The sequence below is a fragment of the Petaurus breviceps genome, unplaced genomic scaffold (assembly GCF_028583685.1).
Source record: "Petaurus breviceps papuanus isolate PSGF00001 unplaced genomic scaffold, PetGlider_PUasm1.0 178, whole genome shotgun sequence".
In the NCBI taxonomy this organism is placed as follows: Eukaryota; Metazoa; Chordata; class Mammalia; order Diprotodontia; family Petauridae; genus Petaurus; species Petaurus breviceps.
The window spans coordinates 22,502,801-22,520,245 of record NW_027185777.1 but is presented as its reverse complement, the minus strand read 5'-3'; the positions used below and the strand labels follow the sequence as shown (position 1 = coordinate 22,520,245).

Below are 17,445 nucleotides of genomic sequence, written 5' to 3'. Positions count from 1 at the left end.
TAAAATAGTGAGAAACAAGGGAAATAAAAGCAATTTTAAAGAATGTTTGGTAAAGATTCCCCATTAAGCCGCATCTTTCTTGGAGCAATTAAGAATGAAGCTGGAAGGAGAACAATACAGTGTCCCCCCAACCCCCCAAATGGAAGGGATCTGTAAAATTTTTGTGACAAAACTTATTTCTCCATCAATGACAATGGAATCATTGCTGAAAACCTCGTAACATGAGGAAGTAGAAATTTCACTAAAGATGGAAAGAGCAAGCAGAGCGTGCAGAACAGGGCACCGGAGGACTGATTCCTTTGGTGTCTTAAAAGGGAAGAGACCAGAGTCTCTGGAGGAACGTAGACTTTGTTATCATTGATAAGAGTAATTAAAAGAGAACTAACAACCCATATGTCTACTTTCCTTCCTCTACAAAATCTTTATGAGAATAATCTGCACAGATATGGAGGGACGACGCCCTTAATGGAAGTACAAGCAGGAGATGGGCAGGCATCTACACAGTGCATTCTGCAGCATTTCAGTTTCACACGTTTCCGGTCACACATCTGACTAAGATGTACAGAGAGGATAAGACCCTGCTTTGCTTATTGTATACTGTAGAAAGGACTGCATTTGATCAGGAATAACAGAAAGTTGCATCGGCAACTATAATTTCATTCAGCCTTCTGATTTACTGATCAAAGCATCAAATAGATATATCCTCGCCAATGACATTTGCCACTGTGATGGAGGATATTCAACTCATAATCCAATTGGAAGAGAGATTCTCTATGAATATTGACTTTCTCCAGATACTCCTATTTGTGGATGTCATTGTGTTGATAGCATCAAATTTCAGAATGCTGTTGACTCCTAAATGCAATCCACACTTACTCAAAAGTTTAGCCTAACTATATATACAGGAAAAACCCAGTTAATGAAGTATGTCTGTTGTCCAGTCTATGATCAGGAGCTGGAAGGATAAACCTAAAGCCAGTCCATCCATGTTTGTTTCTTAGATGCTACAGGTGTATGGTAAAGTAGCCCCAAATGAATGGCAAGAGGATTGCCAACTAGATTTCTTTGGAGAAACTGTGCAGTGCTTTTAACAATCCCAAACTTAGTACTAATGCAAAAGCCCATCTAATTAACATCAGTATTATTCCAGCAATGCTTTATGGTTATAGGTCATGGAATATCCATTTCCAAAGAAAGTTGAGGTCACCTAATAGGTAGTAGCTCCAGGTAGGCTACAATACATTACAAATGAAAAATTATGTGGAAAAAGGACTAAAGGGGTCACAGGTGGAAAAAGTTTAAGAAGCCCTGCTAAAAAGCACTAGTATCAAAATCAGATAGAAATGGGTCCCTGCAGGCTGCACATTGACTTAGAACTACAAATTAACTTTTTTCTGTATTGTATTATATTTTTATTTATTTTGCTAAAGAAGAGTGTCTGGCCTGAAATCAGGCCTCAGATACTTACTAGCTTATGTGACCCTGGGCAAGTCCCTTAGCCCTGTTTACCTCAGTCCTCATCTATAAAATGAGCTGGAGAAGGAAATGGCAAATAGCTCTAGTATCTTTGCCAAGAAAACCCCAAAAGGGGTCAGACATGACTGAAAAATTACTAAACAACAACAAACATTGATTTCCCTTTGACATTTTAATCTGGAGGATTGCTTAAGAAATGAATGACCAGAAAAGAAAAGATGAGCAAATAACATAATGAGAGAAAAGATAACCAGTGGAAAATCTATGTGCTCCATTGGAAGCCACACAGTATCAAGAAAACTAGAGGAAAACTCCCAGCATCCTAAAGTGAACCTCTTATGGAGAATTCATAAGGTGTTATCCATAGGCAAGCACAAATGAATTGGCCACACTACTGTAACAGGGCCATTAAAGTTTACAAAGCTATGGGGCGGCTAGGTGGTACTGGGAATAGAGCACCGGCCCTGGAGTCAGGAGGACCTGAATTCAAATCCGGCCTCAGACACTAGACACACTAGCCGTGTGACTTTGGGCAATTGACCTCCAAAAAGGAAAAAAAAATTAAGTTCACAAAGTTTCTCTGCCGAGAAGACAACCTTCTGATTGAAAAAATTAGAAAAGAGGTGTCTAATAAGAGGGAGTTGAAATCCAAATAAATATGATGGCATTTAGAAAGAAAACATACAACTTCCTTTGATGAATTCAAGTGGCCAGGTCTAGAGTAAGCATATTACAGGGCACTGTGTGAACCTACAGATTTAATTTCTGTTATTTTTTTATTATTATTTATTTTTTATATTATATTTTAATATATATTATAAATATATAATAATATATTTATATTATTTATATATAATTATAATTAAATTAATAATTTAATAAAATCTCAGTGATCATAAAGAATGGGAGAGGTGCCACAGGATTCTTGTCAAAGGGCAAATATTGCTCCAGTTTTCAGTAAAAAGTAAAAGGAAGGATGAGTCTGAAAAATACATAGAACAGTGAACTTTATTTTGATTCTTAGAAAAATTATAGAGCTTCTAGGATTATACAATATAAAAGGAATGGTTTTTAATTTCTAGAAAAGAAAATAGTGATGACAAAGACCTAGCATGTTTTTATCAAGATCATGTTGTGCCAGACTGGCCTCCTTTCCTTTTTTTGATAGAGATATTGCACTGGTAGAACAGGGGATTCCTGTAGATATAGTTTTGCTAGATTTCAGCAAAGTATTTGACAAAGACTTTCATGCTGTTTTTATGAACAAGTTGAAAGAATATATATACTAGATAATTGTACAGTTAAATGTTTTGGGGTTTGCTAAATCATAGTACACCAGAAATAGTCATTAATGACTTAAAAAGAGGTTTCTAGTGAAGGGCCCAATGAAATTGTAATTGGCCCTGTGTAGCTCAGTGTTGTTGATTTGTTTGTTTGAACAGACAGGCAGGGATGGTATAAGCATGCCATTTCTACCTTTATGTAATTTATAAGGCTAGGAGGGAAAGTTCAGATACTGAATTAAGGGGAAAGGATCTGATAATGTCTTAGGCTGCAATGTTGGACTAACTGTAACATGAAATTTAATAGGGGGTTAATGTAAAATCTTATACTTGGGTTAAAAAAAATTTAAGGAAGAGGCATGGGTGGGTAGCAACTGATCGGAAAAAGGCCTGTGGGTTTTAGTAGACTGTTGGTTCAGTATGAGCCAACAATGTGCTGTGGCAGCTCATTCAGAGAAACAGTGTAAAGAAGGAAGGAGGCAAGGGTTGGGCGTGGCCTTGATAAGGAGACATCTGGAATACCAGGTTCTGTTCTGGATACTACATTAGGGAATAAAACCTAGGTAGATGAAGGGCCTTGAAAAGATACGGTGTGAGGATTTGCCAAAGGAACTAGGGGTGTTTAGACTGGAAAAGAGAAGGCTCAGGAGGTGACTATGATAGCCATCTTCAGATATATGAAGAGCTTTTACAGGGAAGAGGAGTTGGATTTATTTGTTGTGCTTAGCTCTGGGATAGCACTGAATGGAAGATTTAGCCCTAAGGAAACAAATTCCTAAGAAATAAAACTTTTCAAAATTAAAATGGGGCTGCTCCAGGAGGTTTATCTAGAAACCCCTTTCCGTAGGGTTTTCAAGCAAAGTCTAGATAACCATTGTCAGGTACATGGTGGAAGAAATCCTTGTTAAGATCTGGACAGCCCTTAGAGGGCTCTCTGGGTTCTCTTTCTTTTTGGCAATGTAGTTTTTCCCATGATACGCTATCAAACGTTTGCATTTTCATGGTCTCATAACAGCAGTGTGTCTGAATTTTTGTGGCAGTCACTATGAGGGAAAAGTCTGGAACTCTTAAAACAAGTAGAAGAATCAAGGGCCTATTTCCGCTTTTCTTAACACTTTCGTTGGTATACACGTAATTTTATCTGGTTTACCCTTCTGAGATGATTCAGGTCATGAATCAACTTGGTCTCTTGTCCCTGGGAATCCCTCCAGAAGTGGCCCAGTGATTTTTTTAAATTATAAGAGCCTTCCCCTCTAAAGTTCTCTTTTGTCCCAAATGGTTGTTACATACCCATTTTCCCCTTATATCCCAGATATTTGATTTCTGGAAATCCAAATGGCATTTACTAAGGTATACCATGAGATCAGTGTTACCTTTTGTACCTAACAACCTGAGATAGTCCAGGCGATCTAATATTCCAGCTAAATATAGCAGTGTCATCTATATAGAGACTATGACAAATGTCCCTAGCCTACTTAACACTCCATTTATCAAACTGTAGAAAGAAATAGGTGAATGCCTCAATCCCAAAAGAAAGACATTGAACTTGTATACTTTGTCCAGAGTTAGAAATGCAAATTGTATTCCTTATCTGAGGCCATTTCCTTCATATAAAGATTTCTGGCCAGAAACTGCTTCCTAATTCTGGTTTCCACCCAGAGGATAAATGCTATTGTGGGTTCAGAACAAGTCTTTTTCTCATTTTTTTCTCTTCATGAGATTGGGCTAAGGAAGGGACCCATTAGAATATTAGAATAACAATATCTCACATTATATAGGACTTTAGGGTTTATAAGTCTGGTTAGCAAAGTACTATCTCCATTTTACATTTGAAGAAAATGAGGCTTAAAAAAATCTAAGTGGTTTACCCCAGTTCAGATTGAGAGTAAACAGGAAAGACACAGTTCAGAACCAGATCACCAGAGTCCAAAGGCCAGTGTTTTTTCCTCTATACCATGCTGCCTTTAAGTGAAATAAGATCTGGTCACTGGGTGCTCCCATACATCTTAAAGAATATGATTATTTTAGTTGCACGCACTAGAGAATGTTTTCTATCTTTGTATATTATTTGGTATCTTATAACTTTTTTTTTTTGGAGAGGGGAAGGCAGGGCAATTGGGGTTAAGTGACTTGTCCAAGGTCACATGGCTAGTTAAAGTGTCTGAATCTGGATTTGAACTCAGGTCCTCCTGACTCCAGGACCGGTGCTGTATTCACTGCGCCACCTAGCCACCCCATCTTGTAATATTTTGAAATGGTGAAGGGGTGAGGAGAGTCGCATCAGCTTCTAAATGCTAGCCATTTAATTGCAAAAGCTCACATCAGCAGTTTGAAAGGTGTCTAGATAAATTCACAAGTCACTTGGGGAAATAGAAACAAGGCTGGCTTTGGAGTTCTTCCATTGTGCGGATACATTGTGTTGCCCCAAATGGTGAGGCCTCAAACAGAGCCAAGGATCTGCTTTGTCCTGCTCTGCATTGGGGGCTACCTATCTGATGTACAGTCAATTTACATTTTAATCAGCACGATCTGCATAGGAAAGTGCAGCTCAGAGATGACCGGAGCACAGTAGGTAAAAATGTCATGAGGACTGTTTGTAAAAGGTTTATGCCAGGCCTGCGGTGGGGAACCTGTAGCCTCGAGGCCACATGTGGCCCTCTAGGTCCTCAAGTGCAATCCTTTGACTGAATCCAAACTTCACAGAACAAATCCCCTCAATAAAAGGATTTATTCTGTAAAACTTGGACTCAGTCAAAAGGCTATACCCAAGGACCTAGAAGGCCACGTGTTCCCCTCCCCTGGGATAAGAAGTGGGTGCTTGCACAGTGTGTCTTTGTAAAACCAACTGTTTAAGGAAGGAAACAAAGGTTTGTTAAGTTACCTTGCATTACTTAGCTCACTATGTGCTAGGCATTGTGCCTTAACTCCCAGTCCTGCACAAAGACTAGTTGGAGCGTTGAAACCTCAATCCAGAGGAATACTATTTGAGAAATGCAAAAGTTAGGCTTTGACACTTCTTTGAATCTTTTACCATCTCATTTTATTTATATTTTCCTTTGAGTTGCTTTTAATGTGCTTGTTTGAACTGTCAGCATTTGGATAAGTATTATACGATAATATTTTGTTTTTGCATTTTGTATTATTGCAGATGAACCTAAAATCTCTCCCTGGACAACACAGACTGGGAAAAATTTACAGAATAAAATTCAGTTTAGGACTATTGCCCCCAAAATTACACCAAAAGTCTTAACATCCCCAGTGCTGCCCTATCAATCGCCATCACTCTCTGATCAAGTTCATCCCACATCATGCTCAGCAAATGCTAGGCCTCTGGTAATACCATCACAAAACTACGCCCTGATGCAAGTTGCTGGTCAGGAGGGAACCTTTTCTCTTGTTGCTTTGCCCCATGTTACCCCAGCAGTGACAACCCAACCCATCCAGAAGGCCAAAATGTCGTTGCCCAAAAACCTTAAACTGCCTATTCCTCGGTACCAACCTACAAGAAATAAGAAGGTACCAGGAATGGAAACTATTCCAAACTCCTCTGTGAGTGTGATTAGGAAGGTTCCAGCCAATACACAAACATGTGCCCAGCCATCACCTTCAATAGCCAACCATTCTGAACTAAATGCTAACATTGATTCATCTGAGCATGTGATATTGATAGATCAGATGCCAACTGAAATCACAGTTACTGCTTTGCTTGATGAAAACAACTGTGTAGAATCTGGACCTCCATTAATAAACAAACCTGAGGCAGGTGACGCTGTTATTATTCCAAAGCCATGGGTACCAGAGGAAACTTCAGCTGAGCTGAGTAATTCAGTGAAAGTCAACCTAGATGCTAACACAATAGCCAGAAAGCCCTCTGTCATAGGTGGTGAGAAAATCAAAGAAAGAGTAGCTGATTCTGCAAAAGCCATTACTGTCCTGTCCCCAGCAGTTTTTGGCAATGCAGTTCAGCTGATTCCTACAGCACCGAAAGGTAAACTTCCAATCTTACCTTACTCAAGAATGAAGACGACAATGTTTTGTAAAACTAAACCAAATGCCAGCATTGTAGGTCCCACTTCTCCTTGGCACAGGTCCAACTGTGACAAAGTTGCATCATTTGCAAAAACCTTCAGTGTGTCCACCAAAACATCAGATAAGCTCTTTGCGGCTTCACTCACACAAGTGTCCAAGCCAGCTGCCTGTGAAGATGCCTTTTGCTCAACCACAAAAGTGGAAGTTGACAACAAAAAGAAATTGAATGGTGGAACAGCAAAGAGAAGAGGAAGAAAACGAAAGCTCCCAGATGAAATTTTGACTTTTCAGACAAAGAAAAGAAAGTGTGTCCTTGACACATGTCGAGATGGTAAGGAAAAAGTAAAAATTGACCCCCAGGAACCCAGAGACAGAAAAGCTGAGGCTGTGAAAAAGTATCGGAACATTATGCCCAAGCCTGTCATTGTAATGCAGGCAATGGCTCCACTGACTTCCCCTGCACCTCTTCTACAGACCAAATCTCCTGAAGGCTTTGAACGAGACATTTTGTTAAATAATTCACTTACAAATAAGTACCTCAGCTCTAAGCAGAACAATAGCGCTTCCACTAAAGCGGGTACTGTATGCAAGAATGGCTTTTCTGCCCTAAAAAAGCCTTGGTACAGATGCCACATCTGCAACCACCACTTTCAGTTTAAACACCATCTTCAGGACCATATGAACACACATACAAACAGGCGGCCATACAGCTGCCGGATCTGTCGTAAAGCATATGTGCACTCTGGAAGTCTCAGCACCCATATGAAGCTTCATCACAGTGAGAGTCGTCACAAGAAGCTCATGCATTGTGAATTCTGTGCAAAAGCGTTTGGTCATGTCAGGGTCTATTTTGGCCATCTGAAAGAAGTGCATAGGGTTTTGATCAACACTGAGCCTTTCACCAGTGAACTGTCACAGGGAAAAGGGCCAAAGAATCGAGAAATAGCTATAAGAGGGACAGAAGAATCAGTAGAGAGGTGAGTTTTGGTGACCATGGTACATGGGAAAGAAATTCAGCTTTGATTTGGGGGCTGGAGTAAGTAATGCTGTGTCCATTTAGAGCTTTCTGAAACCTCTCTAAGGTTTCATAGCTATTTTCCTCCCACAAAGATTTGATGTAATTTTTTATTCTTAATGGGCGAGTTGTAATGGACCTAAATCCTTGCAGAACTCCAGTGTTGGGGCATTCTTCAAATATGAATATAGTCATGGGCTATGAGAGTTGGAAGGGACTCTCAAAGGTTGAATGACTTGCCCAAGGTTACATAGTGCTTAGTGGCAGAGCTGTGAGTAGAACTAGACGTCTTTACTCCCAGGCCAGTGCTTATTCTTCTAGGATTCCCTGCCCCCAACTGACATATTGTACCAGACTATGAGAACAGCATAAATCACTCCCCTTGAAGGACACATATTAAGGGAAACGTGACTTTGCCAAGTGGACACTGATGGCCTAAGAAGGTTGGCACACCCAACCAGTGGTGATTGACACCATTCTTGATACCAGAAGGATTTCTCTTTGACCAAACTCATTCTCTACTGTGTCCATGATGCTTAGCTTTCATTCTCCCTCCTCATCAGCTCATGTGTTTGGGACATTTGCAGGGTGGGTGGTGGTGACTTAGGAGCCAGACTGTGAGTGCTCAGTCTGCTTTAGCAGTATCTCTCACACAGCCTCTGCTTTTTCCATTTTCAGAGAAAACAAATCGGGCCTCGAGGAGACCCTCTTTCCAGGACAGGTCAGTGAGGTCAAATTGGACATCAAGTGTGGCCGTTGTCAGGTCACTGCTCAGTCTTTTTCTGAGATGAAGTTTCATTTATTATATGTGCATGGAGAGGACATTCAAGGGAAAATGAAGGAAGGAATCTTGCCAGGCAGCAAAGGTGCCCAGGAAGAAGTAGTAAAGCGAGCTGCTCATTTCTGGAAACAGCACAGTGAGAGGAGAAGCCTGGTGAAGAGGGATGCTTTGGAGGAGGAGGTATATGCATTTCCCATACAGCTTAAAAGGGAAATCTACCTTCTCCATCAGAAAAACCTGGACATACTAACAAAGAGCGAGGAAGCTCCGCTGGGAGCCAGTGAACCCGGAAAGGCTTTGCCAAGCCCAGACTGTGCCACACCATATAAAATTCAGGTCTGGTCTAACTTAGGTTTTAACTGTCTTCTTTGTAAGCAGACACTTGAAAGGAAAGAAGAACTTTTCCTTCATTGGGAACAGCAGCACAACTGTGAAGACCCCTCTGTACTCTGGGCTCTTTTAAGTGCATTATCTTCACAGGGAGTCATTGAACTTACTAATGAGGCTGAAAAATGAAGCACCGGGGGCAGGGAAGGGGGGAGCACTGCAGGAACTTTTTGCTCTGCCCTTCCCCCACAGAGTTTAATATTATACTTGTGTCTCAATTACAAATTTGGGACACACAAATTTTTTTTTGTTTTTCATGAATAAAGGCAAAATTTATACAATTTCCTTTTCTTATGAACTACACAAGAAATTCAGCACAGAATTTTTGGATTTGTATAAGGATTTGCTGTAAAATGTCACTTATTAACTGATAAAGCCTTTGACACCTTATCAGAATTAATAGAAAGACCAGACTGTGCATATAAAACACAAGAAGATTTTAAGATCTGCTTAAAATATACTGTGCAATATGAACATGTATATATTGGTACCATTTTTGTGTAAGAGCACACAAATGCCTTCTGTTATAGACGTTGACAAATCTGATAACTTCCTAGACTGAAAACTTAATTTCAGTTTCAAAAGTAGTACCAGGTTTTATGGTAATGACTGTTGATACATATTAAATCCTTGGCTTTATTTGAATATGCTTTAGGAGAATGTATTTAATAAGATTATCATTTGCCCTAATTTAAATTCCATGCATCCAGTCCTTCAATTTTTTTTTCTTAATGCTCCCTACCGTCTGTTTTCTTAAATGTTCATTGCCTTGAAGAATCTTTGCTGTACATGTCTTACAAGTACAGAATTCTCTCTTCAAAGTAATCAAAATTCTTTTAATACTCTGGCTAATAAAAAAAAGCCATTTTCTTGGTAAGAAGTTATTTTCAAGCAGGCAGAGCTAAAATATTTATAATCTGAAAAGTAACATAGATTATTCAAGCCAGAAACCTAGGTATCTTGGCTACTTTCCCTTGTCCCTCAAGCTAGCTTCTTTTTTGAATGGTGGCTTGGAGGGATGTCACAGTATTATTAATTTAACAAGGCTAGGTTTTTGTTTTTGTTTTTTCAAATTGACGAGTAAAAATCCTTTTTTTAATGTCTAGGAAATGTTCTAACGGAATCTGAAATGTTCATCTTTCAAGTTTCAGCCCATTCTGTATATAAAAATAACCTTATGGCTGTTGTATGTTTGGAAGATACTGATCAAAACAAAACCATCCTCTTTGCCAAAACTACATCACCTCTTGACTCTTCTGTTTCTGTTAGTGACACCAGCATTCTTCTGCTCACCCCAGTGCAAAACCCAAATCACCTTTGGTTCCTCCCTCTTCCTCTCCAAGCATATAACTAAATCCTGTTGATTCTACCACTGACCTGGCTTTTGCACCCATCCCTTCCTTTAAATTCCCACCACCACTATCCTGGTTTAGGCCCTCGTTAACTTACCCAAACAATTGTAATAGCCTTTAACTAGTCTCCCTACATTTGGTCCTTCCCTTTTCACATATGGCCACCAAATTACTCTTCCTAAAGCGTGGTTCTGATCATGGCACTGCTGCTCACAACCCTTTGGTGGTTCCTTGCTATCTAACAAAGTCCAGCCTCTTAATTTAGGATATGAAACTTGGTTCAAACTGGCCTCAGCCTGCTTTTCCCACTCTTTCTCATTCTGTATTCCACACTTACATTCACCCAATTGAACTACCTATCATTTTCCCAGCACAACCCAGAATTTGCCTCTGCACCATGATTTTGTTCATGCTGTTTCCTACTATTGGAAATACCTTCCTGCACTCTATATCTCCACCACTTGGGTTCTTACCCATCCTTCAAGACCCAGGTCTTCATATGCTATCCTTATGAAGTTTCCCCTCATCTCCCAAGCCAAGTATATACATCTCATCTTTCCTCTGAGCCTGTAAGCTCATCAAGAGCAGGGCTCATGTGTTAGTCAACTCTGTATTCCCCCATAGTGCCTAACAAGTGGCCTTGCACAAAGGCACTTAAATAAATGTGGAATGATAGAATGATTGAAATTATCTCTTTTGATCATGAAATGATTTTTAGAATAGTGTGGACCAACTTTATCCTGATAGAATCTCTGTAACTCAGGGTGGATGCAAAGTATATAATATTCATTTGCTCCCAATGCACCTGAGGTTCTTCTGAGTTTTAATCCCTTAATCCCTCACATTTGTAGTTTAGAGCAGAACTTCTTAAACTTGTTCCACTGATTTAGAGAATGCTTTCACCTACATTTTCTCATTTTATTCTCCTCATAATCCTAGGAGGTAAACAAGAAAGGTATTTTTATGTCATATGTTTTAGAGCTGGGGAAACTGAAGGCCCCATTGTTAACAAAGGCTAGAAGAAGAGTGTTCAGAGAAAGATCCTGTCCGTATCCTTCATCAGTTACTATCAAGAGGGAAACAAGGATAAACTGTATACCTACAACTTCTACCATCTTCTGTACCTGGTGTTTTCAAAACCAATCCTCTGGGCATTTGCCAATAGAATGGGGGAAACAACCCTATTAGTTAAAGACAGTCTAATTTGGGATTAATGACCTCAGGAATTATATGGAAATTTATTAACTCAGTAGTAAACATATAGATGCAGTACGCTGAAAGCTGCCCAGCATATAAAAATTCCTACCTCAGTATACATTTACTAATTTCTCAAAAATGGGTCCTATATAATGAGATTTTAATACTTCAGTGGTAATTCTAAAAATATAAGACATAATTTTTCCTGAAAAGAGAAAAACAACAGATTATCAATCCATGCCTGTTTTAGGTCCTATAGATCCTTCCATGCAGTCCCTTTGGATGTGTGGAAGAGCCAAAAGTCCAACTTCGTACTCTCCTCAACAGCCAGAGGGGAAAACATCGGGTAAAATCAAGAGGAAGAAACCCCCTGCCCTTCCCCCTCCAAAAAACCTTCCTTGAATTCCTGCCTACTACTACTAAGTGGATTAGGTTGTATGTCCTCCGCCTCCCCCAAAGATGAAGCAATATTCTATTTTCTACCTCCCAAGCTCCACCAGCTGTGAACATCAGTGGAGGTACTAACTCTTGGGAAGGAATCAGTTTTCAGACAAGGAGGTCTGGACCTACGTGTTCTTATATATAACAAGTAGAGAGCTGCCTCTTTAATTCAGTCCACAGGACACATTTTTTGACCTAAGGCAGTTTTACCCAATTAGTAAACAAAAAAATCTGCTACCTCAATCCATAATCTCTTGGTGTCAGTTCTTCCTGAGACCTATTTACTCAGACTTACAGTCTGATTGGAACCAAGTGATAAAAACAAGTGCCATTCTGCCCTATTATATCCCTTTGTCACATCCATATCTCCATTCTAAACAGCTAGACAGGGATATTCTATCAAATGTTTTAACAATAGACTCTGTGGGGGAAAAAATACAGCATTTAAGTTTAAGCTGCATTATGAACATTTTTTTCAATTATTTCTTAAGTCTAGACAATCAGCCAGTCAACACAATACATTGTAGCATTTGCCTTTTCTGAATTAAAATGGAAAATTTAACAAACTCATAGTCCTTGACTATGGGTCAGTTAACTCAGGCTCTATTGAGCCGGGTTAAGCTGGCTCCAGCATGCTGCTGGTTGTTGACCACAATATCAACAAGAAATACTACATAGAAAGGGCTTCTAACAACATGATTATTAGTAAGAGGATTTAGACTGAGGCATTCTAACTCCAGGTTCAGTGCTTTTGCCACTACATTAAACTGTCTATAACGGAAAGCAATTATATTTGCTAAGCTAAGTTATTGCATTACTTTCTTGGCTAACTTCTAATGAAGTCAGGCATTTGAATAAAGCAGTTAGGACCAAGTAGATTTTTTTTTTTAAATTAAACCCTTGGCAGAACTTTTTAAAATTTCAGATAAGGACAGCATTTATGATTGGAAAAGGAGGAGGGTGAGTGAAGACTAGTAGATAACCCAAATGCTGCCCTGTTATCCCTGAAATATTAAGAGTATCAAAGGAAGACTTCCAATGCATTGGGCCAATCCTCTACAAATGATTTCTTGAAATAAGAATAGTTAGGATCTGTGTGTGAGGTAATCCAATCTTTAAAACATCGCAGGATAATTTTACAAGATATCTCAGGGAGAGAAAGAAACCAGGAGAATAGAGACCTCTAGTCATGGAAAGATGTTCAGAAAGTATCCGTCTGTATGCTGCTTGCATCAAATTGCAGGGCTTCAGTAAGAGTCATGATTATTCAAAAGAGATCAAGCTAATAATCTGCACAGGAAAAACGAAACATCAACAAAGAATTCTGTAGAAATAGAACTGGTCTCAAATCTGCATTCCTTTTGTCTGGGTTGTCCTGCAGTTGGATGGCCAGTCTTTGAGTTTAGTGTGGCAAATACAGCATTTCCAAAAAGCTTAGTTCAGTTTTAAGGAACCGCACTAAGATTTTTAGGACCCCTTGTATTTGGGACAGATACTTCAGATGGACAGTTAATTGGGCCCAGAATCAAATAGGAGAAAAGGGCCCAATTGCATTTTGAAAATTGTATTAAATTTGAAAATTTAATAAACCTAAGTGACTCCTGAGTACAAAGATCTGTCTTTTTTTTTTTTAAGCAATCGGGGTTAAGTAACTTGCTCAAGGTTACACAGCCAGTTATTTCTGGGTGTGGTGCTGAGTATCTGAGCCCAGATTTGATCTAGGTCATCCCAACACTGCAGCCGGTGCTCTTACTCGCTGAGCCACCTGGCTGCCCCTAAGCAATTGGGGTTAAGTAACTTGCTCAAGGTTACACGGCCAGGTGTTTCTGGGTGGGTGCTAAGTGTCTGAGCCCGGGATTCGATCTCCAGGTCTTCTCAACACTGGAGCCGGTGCTCTTACTCGCTGTGCTACCTGGCCGCCCCCAAAGATCTGCCTTTTTAACAGAAATGTTCTTCTGGAGAGGTTACATGGTTACAAATTTTGAAATACCAGAAATTTGCAGAAGGCAATGGAGAGATGACAGTAGGCACAAGTGGACGGTTAGCAAGTTTCCAACAGCGACCTATGCTCAAGAGATGGTAAAAGGATATGAATTAATCATTATTAAGCAATTAATATGTGCCAAACATTGTGCTACATCATAGGGATGCAAATAGGAAAAAAAAAAGACCCTACTCAAGAAGTTCAAATTCCCAATGGGGTAGATGTCACATATAGGAGGGTTGATGAATGGAAAAGCCCAGGGTTTCTATGCTTCCACAGAAAGGCAGATAGTAAGGCCCAAGAATCCTCAGAGTTCATTAGGGCATCCATCGGATAAGTTGGGAAGCCTAGAAGAAACCAGCCCATCACCATTGGGAAGAAGAAAGTAAACTTAAGAATATAATTGAGGAAATGTATGATCAGAAAAGGACAGAAAGTGGTTGGATGTCAGGAACCTTTAGGGAGAATAGATAAGCTGAGTGCTTCTTTAGTATCTATGAAATGTAGAAAAGACCTACAGGAAAGCCTCCACACACTAAGTGAATCATCTGTGAAGTCTCAACATAGACAAGATAGAGACTGGCACAGGATGAGATGTTATAAATGGGCTTTGACCTTTCCCAGCGGAGGAAATGCCAATATAGTTGAGATCAAAATAATTATTTTCAATGGCATGACAGTTTAATGGAGGATTTGGAGTATCTGTTTGATTTGATCAATATAGAGATGTGGTGCCAATGGCTCATACCCCAAACATCATTTCTGAGCTATGGTTTATGAAATTGACAGCATATAGAATGTTGTTTTATGTGAGATACAACATTAAGTAATGGCTCCAGCACCAATTCTGGCATTGGGAAGGCTGGGATTCAAGTACTATCTCAAACACTTAGTAGATGTGTGACTGTGAGCATGTTATTTAACCTCTCAAGGCCCCTGACAACTCTAAGACCATAAGTTATATCAACTGAAACTGCCTCTCCCAAGTTATCAGTGATTCCTTAATTGCCAGGCTTGATGGGCTTTTTCAGACCTCAGCCTTCTTGACCCCCCAGCTTCTTGCTGTTCCTTGCACATGACACTTCATCTCCTGATTCCAAACGTTTCCTTTTTTAAATTTTTTTTTACTTATTTTATTTTTAATTTATGTAATAAAACAATCACTGGCCTTCCTCCATGCCTGGAATTCTCTCCCTGCTCCATCTCCTGCTTTCCCTGGTTTCCTGCAAGTCAACTCAAATGCCACCTACAAAAAGTCTTTTCTGGTCCCCCTTAAACCTAGCGCCTTTCCAATTTATTATCTCCCATTTGTTCTGTATACATCTTGTTCATACATGGAAACATTCTCATGCTTCTTCCTCACTAGATCCTAAGTTCAATGACAGCAGGGATTGTTTGGTATTTTGGGGGGGCCTTTCTCTGTATCCCCCAAGTGCTTAGCACAGTGCCTAGTATACAGTAGACATTTAATAAATGCTTGTTCACTCATAGACAAGTCAAGCCAATCTATTTTGGCAGAGGCAGCTTTCCATATCACAAGTTCCTTATGTTGAAGAAATCCCCGGCTTAGACAAAAAACATTTTTTAAAAGTTCAAATTGTTTTCATTAGATATCATTTCTGTTCAGTCCTCTTTCCCTGGACCTTTTCCTCTGCTGAGCTTTACTGTTCCTCAGTAAAGCTGTGCCTCATATGGAAAGTTGTTCCTTCATCAACACACCATAAATAATCAAAGCTGGCTGGGTTCCATGGCCTTCTCTGGCTGCAGACCTCCTCTCCTCCAGCTGCCGTGCTCCAGTTTCCTATGGTTTGGTTGACTTGACTGCTGACGGTAAGTGCTTTACTCGCTTTATTTATTAGAATTCAGATCTGGGCCGTTTTGCTCCATTCACACTGCTGTCATGCCATGTTAGTTCCATATTTAATAGAATATCTCTTCTACTGAGCTCGCTCCGTGACACTTTTCTGTCATGGTGGGGACAAACAGGGATTGAGTAGGGCAAGTTCTCAGCCCTGGTGTTTGAGAAACACCAACTTATCTAAGCTCTTTATATGCTCACTTAGGTTTACCCACCTACACAGGCATTCGCTTTTGGAGCTGAAACATTTATTGCAGCTTGGCTTTGGCCAGGGTCACAATTTGCTCTACAATTAAACTGTAAACACACAACTTCCCAGGCATACTATGAATGTCTGTTTAGCATGTGGAGATTTCAGATACCTTTGGTTCCAGGCTCATCTGCTCTATGCATCAAACTGAATCCTTGGTTTTTATGTAAAGGAGGAGAATAGTACTTTAACATTTGGAGAGCTGTCTAGGCAAATGTTCTCAAATATTGTCCTTGTCTTTAAATAAAAATGTCTTTGGCCCTACCAGATGTATGTGTCACATTTTCCATAGCTCTTACGTGTGAAAATGTTTCTGTCACACCTCATGCTTGCAACAGGAAGCATAGCAGAGTAGCTGTGGCACTGGCCTCGAAGCCAAGAAGGATTCAAATCCCATTTCTATTGCTTACTAGCTATGTGGCCAGGGGCAAGTCCCATAACCTTTCAGTGACTCCATGCTATTCTATAGATGAGGCTTCTGTTCTGCAAAAAAAGGAAGAAGTTTCAACATCAGACAAGTTCTCTGCATGATTTAATCCCTGGTCCACATGGGGAGGTTGGCACCTCCATAAAGACATCTCTTTTGAGTTTACAATTGACCTCACGCTGGAAAAAATTGATAGCTGATTGAAACTATAGTCAAGGGGTGGCCAGGTGGCTCAGTGAGTGGGAGTACTGGCTCCAGTGTCGGGATGACCTGGGGATCAAATCCAGGCTCAGATACTTAGCACCACACCCAGAAATAACTGGCCATGTAACCTTGAGCAAGTTACTTAACCCCGATTGCTTAAAAAAAAAATTTAAATTAAAAAAAAAAAGAACTATAGTCAAAATGGAGATATAAGTTACCTATGTACATTTCAGTGTAGGCTAAATAACTTAGTTGTTATGGATAGGATTTTTGTCAGTCTTCTTCCAAACAGCCCCCTCCATCATATGTTTCAAGCTAGGAGGGACTTAAGAGGATGTTTACCCAAATTCTTCATTTTATGAATCCCAGAATGTTGAAGCAATTGCCCCACAATCGTAGAAGGCAAACCCAGTTCCTCTGACTCCAAATCCAGCACTCCCTAGTTTTCTTGGGTAGGAAAGAAATGAAGCATTCTCCAGAGTCTAGATTACCAACTGTTAGCATGATGGCTGATCTTCTTTCCAAGACACGACATCATTTCTAAGCTGTAGCCCAAAAGAATAGTTTGCCAAAATTGCTTTTTGTTTTATTTAATGCTTCTGCCAATAGGGTCATAATTCATTGTAGCTAGGTTCTGAACGCTCTCTTCCAGAGAATGGCTGGCTCCAAATCCCCCTCAAGGTTCAAAGAGTGCTCCTGAGGGGGTATAGGGTAATTCTTCTCCAAGGCTATCTGCTCAAGCCCCTACCCAAGCATGTTCT

The 17,445-nt window shown here is 39.9% G+C and overlaps 1 protein-coding gene across 14 annotated transcripts in view; it reads left to right on the top strand.

Annotated features, from left to right (window-relative positions):
• The window catches only part of ZNF438 (zinc finger protein 438), a 208,611-nt gene that overhangs the window by 145,576 nt on the left and 45,590 nt on the right, over positions 1-17,445 (top strand). For 11 of the 14 annotated variants that reach the window (XM_069086435.1, XM_069086442.1, XM_069086436.1 and 8 more), the window contains 2 exons: positions 5,908-7,765; positions 8,482-9,616. The exons of 2 other annotated variants lie outside the window; for them this stretch is intronic. In XM_069086435.1, the coding sequence (XP_068942536.1) occupies positions 5,908-7,765; positions 8,482-9,100 (2,477 nt within the window). In that variant the 3' untranslated portion in view covers positions 9,101-9,616. Of the gene's footprint in view, positions 1-5,907; positions 7,766-8,481; positions 15,776-17,445 lie in introns of those variants that run through there. One more of the 14 variants, XR_011168031.1, reaches the window with a different exon arrangement.